Below are 12,045 nucleotides of genomic sequence, written 5' to 3'. Positions count from 1 at the left end.
CAACCCCACACTTAAATTCCGAAGGTCACTCATGCTCCCGCACGGCATATCCCGCCGCACCAAGCAGGCACCAAACAGGCAGGCTGGCCAGCCACAGCCCAGCCCACAGCACGGAGAGATGGGGAGGGAAGGACCGGGGGGGAAAAATGCTCTCCGAGGGAGCCAGCTCCCTGGCTTACCTCAATAGGCACCCCTGTTTGCCGAGTTCCACAGGCACATCCACTGGGCCCAAAGCTAGGGAGAGGCACCGGGCCCCTATAACCGACCGAAAACTGGGACCAACACCCCAGCCCCCTGCCCGGAACTGCCCAAACCGTCAATCCCCAAACCCCAGCCCCGACACCCAGACCCTCGCCCAAAGAGGCAAGAACCCCCAATGAAGAGAAGCCAGCCGGAAGTGCGCAGTGACGACTAAGAGTGCGGCCCCACTCCAAAAAAACCCCCAAAAAACAGACCAGCCGGCCCACCAAGCATGAATACGCCAAGCAAAGGAGGGCACATAACCAACATGCCCAACCATCCCTGAAGCCACGGGGCAGAGCCAACAGAGTGCCTAGTCCTTGTTGCCCCCCAGCCCGGCACCAGTCTGCAGCCACAACCAGACCAGTGGAGCAACAAAATACGCCCCACACCAACACCAATGCTGCCAATAAGCCACACCAGACCCAAAATGGCAGGATCACCAAAATGCAAGACCCCAGCCAGCATAGGCACATAGACCCCCCTTAGACAAATGAACCAAATGAACCCTGTGACGCACCACCCTGCCCACCACCGTGCCCAAGGGAAAGACACTGGCCCAGCAAGCCAAAGGGCACCACAGAAAGGCCACAGCCCACACAGCAAAGGACTACCACCTCAACACCACAGCACACTATAAAACAGAGGAAAGAACACAGTAAAGAGCACCCAAGCAAAAGCTGTGCACAAAGCCCACACTGCACAAATGCGCCCCCACCAGCCCATCAAAATTAAAGCCCCCTGCAAAAGTGCACCCCCGCCTAAAGAAGACCCACAGGATCCAAACCCAACAACACATGCCCGACACCCATACCCCAGCCAGAAGTAGCCCCGCAAGAAAACCCATACCAAAACCCACAAAAGGCAGAGAGAGCCAAAACCCACTGAGAAGCCGAGACCAGTCCACCCCGAGAACAACCCTGGCCAGCCCGCCCGCCTGCCCAAACCATGTAGACCCCTCCCCTAGACAGTATCGGAACCAGCATCAGAAACCGGGACCAAGACAAGGAACCACCCAGATCGATGTCTATCGGCAGCCAAGGCCAACCATCCACCCCCACCCCAGATGAAAACTTACACACACCCCAACATTCGAACAACTCCCAGAACACATAAGACATTAGACACTCAGGTTGACTTCGGCCAGCTACCACAGACCCTCTGTCCCGCCAGATAAATGCACTCCTTGAAGGATAGTGCACCTGCAATGAGATGGTACTTACCTGCCAGTTTAGGAGGCCCCAAGCCCACCAATGCACCGAAGGCCCCCAGGCAAGGGCCGGGTCCCAGCACATTCACCAGCCCAAAACCCCGCCAACATACCCACCAGGACCCAAGCCCCCTAGGCCCAGCCAGGACCCCAGCTGGGGGCGACACACCCCAAAAACCCCGAACCTCTGAGCACACCCCAGACCCGCCCAGGAGCAGCACAGCCACCAAGCCAGTAACCTATGTCTGCCAGCACAGGCCCCCCAAAAGCATCGCATGAAGCACCCAAATGTCTCCCCTGAAACCCACCAAAGCCCAAACTCGGTAGGGGCCACAGGCCCCCCGAAAGCATCACATAAAGCACCCAAATGTCTCCCCTGAGACCCACCAAAGCCCAAACTCGGTAGGGGCCACAGCCCCTGGTGCCAGAACCCCAAGCGACCCCAATCGAGAGACACCCCAAATTCCCCAAACCCAGACATCCCCCCGTATCCACAACAGTGCCCCACAGGATGAAGCCAAAGGCACCCCACCACCACAAGGTGATGGAGCCAATTAAAGGAGCCCAGATAAATTGATCTGACGAGGAGGCAGAGACTGTCTCAAAACTTATATAATCCAACAAACGTTTTCTATACTGGTTAATAATAATAAGATTTTTTAAGTAACCTGAGAGGGAAGGTGGAACATTTTATCTCAGACTCTTTGATAGGTCTTCACATATCAGGTACCAGAACCTCTGAACAGGTGTGCATAACCATAGCGCGTAAATGTAGTTGTCAGTTATGTTGCCTGTGCAGTGTAAGCAAGTATTACATGGTGCAAAACCCATCCTGAACATCCGTTGATCTGTACAGGTCCTTCTCAAAATATTAGCATATTGTGGTAAAGTTCATTATTTTCCATAATGTCATGATGAAATTTTAACATTCATATATTTTAGATTCATTGCACACTAACTGAAATATTTCAGGTCTTTTATTGTCTTAATACGGATGATTTTCGCATACGGCTCATGAAAACCCAAAATTCCTATTTCACAAAATTAGCATATTTCATCTGACCAATAAAAGAAAAGTGTTTTTAATACAAATAACGTCAACCTTCAAATAATCATGTACAGTTATGCACTCAATACTTGGTCGGGAATCCTTTTGCAGAAATTACTGCTTCAATGCGGCGTGGCATGGAGGCAATCAGCCTGTGGCACTGCTGAGGTCCTATGGATGCCCAGGATGCTTCGATAGCGGCCTTTAGCTCATCCAGAGTGTTGGGTCTTGAGTCTCTCAACGTTCTCTTCACAATATCCCACATATTCTCTATGGGGTTCAGGTCAGGAGAGTTGGCAGGCCAATTGAGCACAGTGATACCATGGTCAGTAAACCATTTACCAGTGGTTTTGGCACTGTGAGAAGGTGCCAGGTCGCGTTGAAAAATTAAATCTTCATCTCCATAAAGCTTTTCAGCAGATGGAAGCATAAAGTGCTCCAAAATCTCCTGATAGCTAGCTGCATTGACCCTGCCCTTGATAAAACACAGTGGACCAACACCAGCAGCTGACACGGCACCCCAGACCATCACTGACTGTGGGTACTTGACACTGGACTTCTGGCATTTTGGCATTTCCTTCTCCCCAGTCTTCCTCCAGACTCTGGCACCTTGATTTCCGAATGACATGCAGAATTTGTTTTCATCCGAAAAAAGTACTTTGGACCACTGAGCAACAGTCCAGTGCTGCTTCTCTGTAGCCCAGGTCAGGCGCTTCTGCTGCTGTTTCTGGTTCAAAAGTGGCTTGACCTGGGGAATGCGGCACCTGTAGCCCATTTCCTGCACACGCCTGTGCACGGTGGCTCTGGATGTTTCTACTCCAGACTCAGTACACTGCTTCCGCAGGTCCCCCAAGGTCTGGAATAGGCCCTTCTCCACAATCTTCCTCAGGGTCCGGTCACCTCTTCTCGTTGAACCAGGCTGGGAGTTTTAAAGGCCTCAGGAATCTTTTGCAGGTGTTTAGAGTTAACTCGTTGATTCAGATGATTAGGTTCATAGCTCGTTTAGAGACCCTTTTAATGATATGCTAATTTTGTGAGATAGGAATTTTGGGTTTTCATGAGCTGTATGCCAAAATCATCCGTATTAAGACAATAAAAGACCTGAAATATTTCAGTTAGTGTGCAATGAATCTAAAATATATGAATGTTAAATTTTCATCATGACATTATGGAAAATAATGAACTTTATCACAATATGCTAATATTTTGAGAAGGACCTGTATAAGATACTCTATGAAGGATTTTATATTGTATTAATTGTAAACTGGGGTTACTAGTCATTTTGAAAGTTCTTCAACATTTCTGAGACCAAAATGTTTGGTCAAAGTTGACTGATATGTCCACCTCCCATTTTGTAATAGGAAGGGATATTGATTGATCTATTTTAGACTGTGCCCTGTATATTTTAGACATTAATTTAGGGGGGTTTAGTTTTAGAAACTCTAATACACTTGAAGGCATTTGTAACCCAACGTCTTTAAGCCTAAATTAAAAAATATTATAGATTTAATTTGTTTTCTAAAAATGTATTCTTGTCCATCCCATATTGTATAATTAATCTGTTAAATGGGATGAACAGAATTCCTTCAAATATATGTTCCAGGTATTCAGTTCCTTTACTCCTCAAATCTGGGGAGTTTATCATATTATTTTTTGTAGGATATGAGGGTTGTTCCAGATGGGTGTACATCTGCAAGGGATAAGTGAAGACCCTGTCATTTTAGATACTCCCACCATGCTGTCAGAGAGGAACTGATATTGAGGCTTTATACATGTTTTATATTTGAGCTAATAAATGGTAGGTCTGAAATCTTAATATTATTGACTAATGTCTGATCTATGTCTAGCCAGGGTTCCTCTAGAGGACTGTGTTTAAACCATTTTGAGATATATTGTAGCCTGTTGGCCAAGTAGTAATGGTGAAAGTTAGACAGATCTAGTCCTCCTTAATCTTTGGTCTTCTGTAGCGTTTTTAAGTCGGCATGTAATTCAACTCAGTGTTTGCATTGTGACATCAGCATCAACGTGTTAAAAAGTAGATTACTTTGTTAGATCATCTGGACTTTCAAGGCAATGCCTAATATTTTAATATGCCAAATGTGTGTTGATAGTTTTAATATGTCTAAAAGATGTTAAGCACATCCACTTTCATACATGTGTGTAATATGATGAAGTAAAACAGCTGAACTGTGTTTCATTTTTACCCCAGTCTGAGCGGAGCACCGCGGCCACCCTCACTGCCTTCCATCAGAGCTGAGGACTCCTCAAGCAGGTTGGGATCTTCCATCTAGAAGAGATCATTTCATTGCTTTCATTACTTGGTTTGGTTGCAGTGCTGCTCTTGGGTAAGTTAAAGCGTTAGAAACTCCAGGTTTGATATACCAAAATACAGAGAAAAACTGTGGCTGTTCTCATGAGCAAACCTCATCAAAAAACTGCTGTGTTCTGTGCAGGATATGTTTGAGTTCAGTCAACTCCAGGAAGTTCTTCTTCAGGGCTTCTTGGTTGGTGTTGATCTCCTTCAGTTCATTCTCCAGCTTCTCAAACGTGGCCTGCCAAGTGTAGACATCACACAGTTAAAGATGGTGTTCAAGGTAAGAAATATGATCAGAAATCTAGATATAGATTGTGCTACATATTAAGCGTCTGTATGAATCAGTTTGGCGATAACCTCCAGGTCAATCATGTCCCTGGGAAAAGGTACTTCTGGATTCTCTCCAGTGTCCACCATCAGGATGCTCGCCTTTTTGATCTCCTTCTCAACAAACCCTGTTTGGACAGAGAAACAGTTCTTCAGAGATGGAACCAGACATTTGAATAGGCTACGCAAAAAGACACATAACCTTTATTTCTCACAGTCTGGAATTGAATAACCTGTTTTACCACAGATATGATCACCAATGATTTTTCTGTTTGCTAAAAACCAGAATAATCAGATTTTTTTATACTTTTAAAGAGTAAAAATTTACATACACTAAAATTACTGTAACTAATCTATTTAGGAAGGCCTACAAGATGATATCGTGGCTTCATAATTCCGGAGAGGAATAAACGATATAGACAATGGATGGACAGATAGATGGACGGAAAGAGGGACAGATGGACGGATAGATGGACTAACAGACAGACAGATGGATAGACAGACGAATGTATGGACAAATAGACCGATGGATGGAGGGACAGATGAATGGCTTGTGAGTCACTGTTGCCCAGCTGGAACAGTAGTTGCCTTGTAAGTTGTAGGATCAATTCCAGCTTTGTCCTTCCACATCTTGGTATGTTCCTGGGCAAGGCATCTGATCCCAAGTTACCTACCAATGTTTGTTCTGGTGTTTGAATGTTGTGTTCATGAGTGTGATTGGCTAAATGTGGCTCTAATGTAAAATGCTTTGAGCAGTTGGTATAACTAAAAAAGCACCAAATAAACTCAGTCCACTCAGAGGACACCATCCCAAATGTGAAGTACAGTGGTGGCACCATCATGATGTAGGGTGTTTTGCTACAGGTTGGACTGGTGCACTTCAGAAAGTAAATGGCATTGTGAGTAAAAAACATTATGTGGAAATATTGAAGCAACATCTCAATACATCAGCCAAGAAGTTTAACTTTGGACACAAACAGGTCTTCCGAATGAACAATGTCCCTCAGCATACTACCAAGTCAGTTACAAAGTGGCTTAAAGACAACAAAGTCCTGATCTCAGCAGAGCTGAAAAGGTGTTTGGGAGCAAGGTAGCCTATAAACCTGACCCAGTTTAACCGGTTCTGTTAGGAGTAATTGGTGAAAAGGTTCTGGAGGGAAAACTAAAACATTTGACCCAAGTCAGACACATTAAAAGGCATCTTTACTGAGGAAATATTTGACAATTTCTGTATTTTAGAATGTTAAAACCATCTCTGTTTGTCATTATTCCTGTATTTAGCAAACAAAACTAATTTGGGTCATCCTAATTGACTTAAAACACTGAATGTTTGGTCTGGTTTTGATGTCATACTGTGAGTCAAGCAATCCAAGTTTTCTGTTTCGGTGTATGTAAACATCTGGTTAAACAGAACAATATGGTGAGATGTTTACTCACTCAGTTTCCTGTCCATCTCCTCACATCTTCTGACTTCATTCACAAACTTGCGCTGGAAAACGTTTACATCAGGATTTAACTGTGGAAAACAATCAATGATATATTTTCAGGCATTACCAATTCAGCCCTAGAAAACATATTATTTATTTGAGACATGATTGAACAAAACAATTCAGAACTTACATCTCTGAACTGGACCATGCCAAGTTCTCCCAGCTCACTGACACAGCAGTAAGCCGCCTCTGACTGGAGAAAGAGCTGGGCCAAAGTCATCTCCTCACTTCTGAACAGTTCCCCCATGGTGACATCCACACACCACCTCAGCTAGAAAACCACAAACTACAAAAAGAACAAGCAGATTGGATCATCAAACTAGAAAATATATTCTTAGAACAGGAATGTCTTTACAGATTAAGTCAAAGCTCCAACAGAGAAGCTGTGGCCCATTCATTGTGGATTCTCTTTCAATATCAGATTTTTGTTTGCTACAAAGGTTTTTTTGATAAATGTTTCCAAGGTTTCTCTGATGAAGCTGGTAAAACAGCAGTCACCTATTCATGATCAAGTCTAAATTAACCCAGCATCATGGCTGCCTGATGATCGGACCGGTCCATGTCCCAGCATCCCTCCTGCTCCAGCTCTGCCCTTCAGCATTCAAGGACGCCATGATGCTGCGGCTCGGCCTTCCTGCTCCTGAATTATTCGTCGCTAGCTCATCATCAGCACTAACTCGGGTATCTACCGGTTAAAATGTTGGTATTTAGCCTTTCTCTCGTACCGTTTAGGCCGTTTTAACCTAGGTCAGAACTGTAGTCACGGAGAAATAGGGAGGATTTTCTAACAGGTCAGATGCTCAGAGTGTCGCCTTTCCACGGCTTATCAATGCGGCCGTCAGCGTGTCTGACGCTACGAAACAGGTAAAATACTCACATGAATAAAGATTACAGGCCTGAAGGTACCACTAGCACCACCTCTTCTTCCTCCAGCAGCAGCAGCGCTTCCTCCTGCCTGTCACGACGCCTGGGATGCTGGGTGCAACTCCTGTTCGCATCGGCTTGTCAGGCTGGTACATTAGACCGAGCAGAGAAGTTCAAAATAAAACAAGAAGGTTTTAGTTTTATAAAGATAATTTCTCCGCTCATAAATCATGAATCTATTGAGATATTAAGACGTCTTATGTAGTTCCAAATGTTATTATGACATTATTTTATTCTTACTAATAATGCTGACAATAAATAAGAGTTAAACATAATTTTATTTCGAAAATCGCCACAGGAAATAGCTGATTATTTTATGCAGCTCCAACTGTATTAAATAAAAGAAAAACCAACCAATATACAGGTCCTTCTCAAAATATTAGCATATTGTGATAAAGTTAATTATTTTCCATAATGTCATGATGAAAATTTAACATTCATATATGTTAGATTCATTGCACACTAACTGAAATATTTCAGGTCTTTTATTGTCTTAATACGGATGATTTTGGCATACAGCTCATGAAAACCCAAAATTCCTATCTCACAGAATTAGCATATTTCATCCGACCAATAAAAGAAAAGTGTTTTTAATACAAAAAACGTCAACCTTCAAATAATCATGTACAGTTATGCACTCAATACTTGGTCGGGAATCCTTTGGCAGAAATGACTGCTTCCATGCGGCGTGGCATGGAGGCAATCAGCCTGTGGCACTGCTGAGGTCTTATGGAGGCCCAGGATGCTTCGATAGCGGCCTTTAGCTCATCCAGAGTGTTGGGTCTTGAGTCTCTCAACGTTCTCTTCACAATATCCCACAGATTCTCTATGGGGTTCAGGTCAGGAGAGTTGGCAGGCCAATTGAGCACAGTGATACCATGGTCAGTAAACCATTTACCAGTGGTTTTGGCACTGTGAGCAGGTGCCAGGTCGTGCTGAAAAATGAAATCTTCATCTCCATAAAGCTTTTCAGCAGATGGAAGCATGAAGTGCTCCACAATTTCCTAATAGCTAGCTGCATTGACCCTGCCCTTGATAAAACACAGTGGACCAACACCAGCAGCTGACACGGCACCCCAGACCATCACTGACTGTGGGTACTTGACACTGGACTTCTGGCATTTTGGCATTTCCTTCTCCCCAGTCTTCCTCCAGACTTTGGCACCTTGATTTCCGAATGACATGCAGAATTTGCTTTCATCCAAAAAAAGTACTTTGGACCACTGAGCAACAGTCCAGTGCTGCTTCTCTGTAGCCCAGGTCTGGGGAATGCGGCACCTGTAGCCCATTTCCTGCACACGCCTGTGCACGGTGGCTCTGGATGTTTCTACTCCAGACTCAGTCCACTGCTTCCGCAGGTCCCCCAAGGTCTGGAATCGGCCCTTCTCCACAATCTTCCTCAGGGTCCGGTCACCTCTTCTCGTTGTGCAGCGTTTTCTGCCACACGTTTTCCTTCCCACAGACTTCCCACTGAGGTGCCTTGATACAGCACTCTGGGAACAGCCTATTCGTTCAGAAATTTCTTTCTGTGTCTTACCCTCTTGCTTGAGGGTGTCAACAGTGGCCTTCTGGACAGCAGTCAGGTCGGCAGTCTTACCCATGATTGGGGTTTTGAGTGATGAACCAGGCTGGCAGTTTTAAAGGCCTCAGGAATCTTTTGCAGGTGTTTAGAGTTAACTCGTTGATTCAGATGATTAGGTTCATAGCTCGTTTAGAGACCCTTTTAATGATATGCTAATTTTGTGAGATAGGAATTTTGGGTTTTCATGAGCTGTATGCCAAAATCATACATATTAAGACAATAAAAGACCTGAAATATTTCAGTTAGTGTGCAATGAATCTAAAATATATGAATGTTAAATTTTCATCATGACATTATGGAAAATAATGAACTTTATCACAATATGCTAATATTTTGAGAAGGACCTGTACACGCTCCTGCCACTTTATTAGGTACACCGTCCTAGTACCGGTTTGGACCCCTCTTTGCCTCGAGAATTGCCTTAATTCTTCATGACATAGACCCAGCAAGGTGTCAGAAACCTAGTAGATTCCTCGTAGATTCTGGTCCATATTGACATGACAGCATCACTCAGTTCCTGCCGATTTGTCAGCTGAACTTCTATGATGAAAAGCTCTTGTTTTAGCACATCCTGAAGATTCTCAATGGGACCGAGACCTATGAGACTTGTGAGACCTGTGGAGACCATTGTAGTTCTGTCGACTCATTGTCATGTTCAAGAAACCAGTTTTAGATGATTTTAATTTTGTCACATGGAGCATTATCCTGCTGGAAGTATCCATCAGTAGATGATCCATGTGGTCATGAACGGATGGTCACCAACAACACTCAGGTGGACTGTGCGGTAAATGAGCCTCACCTGGTGTTAAGGTGTCCGAAGTGTTCCAAGAAAATATTCCCCACACCATGATAGCACCACCATCAGTAGGAAGAGTAGTTGTCTTGCAATCGGAAGGTTGTGGGTTCGAATCCACCTTCCTTCTGCCAGATGTGCCCCTGGGCAAGGCACTTAAACTCAAGTTGCCTACCGATCTGCATATCGGCGTATGAATGTGTTAGCGTTAGTGAGTGCGACTGGTTGAATGTGGCTCTAGTGTAAAGCGCTTTGAGTGGTCTGTATGACTGGAAACTATTGATATAAGGAAGGATGGATTCATGCCTTCACATTGGTTACACCAAACTGTAATCCAACCATCTGAATATTGCAGCTGAAATTAAGTCTCATCAGAACAGGAACGTTGTTCCTATCTGTTGTCCGAGCTACCGCACCCTGTTGGTGGTCAGACGTCTCGGAGTTCCTCCGGTCCTTGGTCTCCAGAAGCTATCACACACTTTAACACTGACTCTTAAATGAACAACTCTCAAACAGTTTCTAAGTTTTAGCTCCTTTAATCTAAATTAGGCAGAGGAATGATTACAGAGATTAGCGCTGAGGCTTCCGTCTCGGACCGTCGCCGTCTGTGAAAGGATGACGAAGAGCCCCGAACGAAGGTCACATGTAGTTTTATATCTGGCACTCCAATGCAATGGATGTGCTCTCCCTCAGTGATTATCAGTAGACTATGTGTCACCATTGTGGTGTCTATTCGGTAGGTTGTGTAGTAGCAGGTGTCCATCCTTAATCTAAGTGTGCTGTGTCTTTCTAATCAAACCAGATATCGGCTGCTCCACTATCAAACCCAGTGCCCCAGCCTCAGGTCATTTATGACAACCCTTGGGCCATTTATCCTTGTAATGTGTGTCGATAAGCATTCTTATCCTATTCTAACAAAAGGGAAACACTAGAACTTATGCTTTATATCACTATGGTATAAATGGGAAAAACAGCTATGAGTCATATTAATAGAGGTTATTCCTAACACTGTTATTCTCCAGTTTAGGTGAGTCTGTTTAACCTGTAGCCTCAGTTTGTTCTTCACTGACAGGAGCCAGAACGCCAAATGTCTGCCAGGGACCAGAACGGGCAACATCAAATCCTACCTGAAACTACTGGCTAAGGATAAGCGTAAATACAGTAAGATTGTTATTCACGCTGGCGATAATGACACCCGGTTATGTCAATCGGAGGTCACTAAAGTTAGTGTTGCTTTGGTGTGTAAGTTTGCCAAAACAATGTCTGACTTCGTAATTTTCTCTGGTCCCCTCCCTGATCTGATCAGTGACAACATGTTTAGCCGCATGCTGTCATTCAACCGCTGGCTGTCTAGGTGGTGTCCAGAAAACGATGTGGGCTACATTGATAACTGGCGAACATTTTGGGGAAAACCTGGTCTGATCCGGAGAGACAGCATCCATCCCACTTCGGATGGAGCAGCTCTTCTTTCTAGGAATCTGGCCGAATTTATTAGTTCTCCAAAACTCTGACAACCCAGGGTTCAGACCAGGAAGCAGGGTCGTAGTTTAACACTCCTCTCTGCAGCTTCTGTACTGCTACCCACACATTACCCTATTAAGACAGTGTCTCGCTCACGGCCAAAATTGAATAGATTAAAAAATAATCTAAAAGGAGGAAATCAGGAAAATCTCATAAAAATAAGCACAACTCTAGCCTAAATATAGCGTTTAATGCTGTCTTAGACTCAATTGGCTTTGCACAAAACATTAACAAACCTACCCACCTTTGTCTTCATTCTCTGGACCTTGTACTGACATATGGCATTGAGTGTAAAGACATAACAATAAACCTGTCCTATCTGACCATTTCTTAATAACATCTGAGTTTAATTTAGCAGAGTACCCCACACCTGAAAGAAAATTTCATTATAGTAGATTATTATCAGACAATGCTGTAACAACCTTTAAAGAATCTGTTCCACTTTTAATTTCCTCATTATCACAGAAAAGCACAGTGGAGTGCAATAATTTTGTTTCTGCCCCTTCACAAATTGATTCTCTTGTTGATAGTGTTACTTCATCATTGCGTGGTGCATTAGACAATGCAGCCCCCTTGAAAAAGAAGGTAATTATTCA

The 12,045-nt window shown here is 44.1% G+C and overlaps 1 protein-coding gene across 7 annotated transcripts in view; it reads right to left on the bottom strand.

Moving 5' to 3' along the window:
• LOC124874883 (V-type proton ATPase 116 kDa subunit a 1-like) overlaps nucleotides 1–7,662 on the bottom strand; it is a 66,919-nt gene extending 59,257 nt beyond the window's left edge. For 5 of the 7 annotated variants that reach the window (XM_047376487.1, XM_047376489.1, XM_047376491.1 and 2 more), the window contains exons 1-6: nucleotides 7,507–7,662; nucleotides 6,760–6,915; nucleotides 6,577–6,655; nucleotides 5,170–5,267; nucleotides 4,922–5,050; nucleotides 4,703–4,785 (exon numbers count right to left, since the gene is read on the bottom strand). In XM_047376487.1, coding sequence (XP_047232443.1) covers nucleotides 4,703–4,785; nucleotides 4,922–5,050; nucleotides 5,170–5,267; nucleotides 6,577–6,655; nucleotides 6,760–6,876 — 506 coding nt within the window. In that variant the 5' untranslated portion in view covers nucleotides 6,877–6,915; nucleotides 7,507–7,662. Of the gene's footprint in view, nucleotides 1–4,702; nucleotides 4,786–4,921; nucleotides 5,051–5,169; nucleotides 5,268–6,576; nucleotides 6,656–6,759; nucleotides 6,916–7,127; nucleotides 7,265–7,506 lie in introns of those variants that run through there. The other 2 variants (XM_047376490.1, XM_047376488.1) reach the window with 2 other exon arrangements.
• Nucleotides 7,663–12,045: the final 4,383 nt, after the last annotated feature.

This window comes from Girardinichthys multiradiatus, chromosome 10, assembly GCF_021462225.1.
Source record: "Girardinichthys multiradiatus isolate DD_20200921_A chromosome 10, DD_fGirMul_XY1, whole genome shotgun sequence".
Lineage (NCBI taxonomy): Eukaryota > Metazoa > Chordata > Actinopteri > Cyprinodontiformes > Goodeidae > Girardinichthys > Girardinichthys multiradiatus.
Note: the sequence above shows the minus strand (reverse complement) of the source record. Positions and strands in the feature narration are given on the sequence as shown.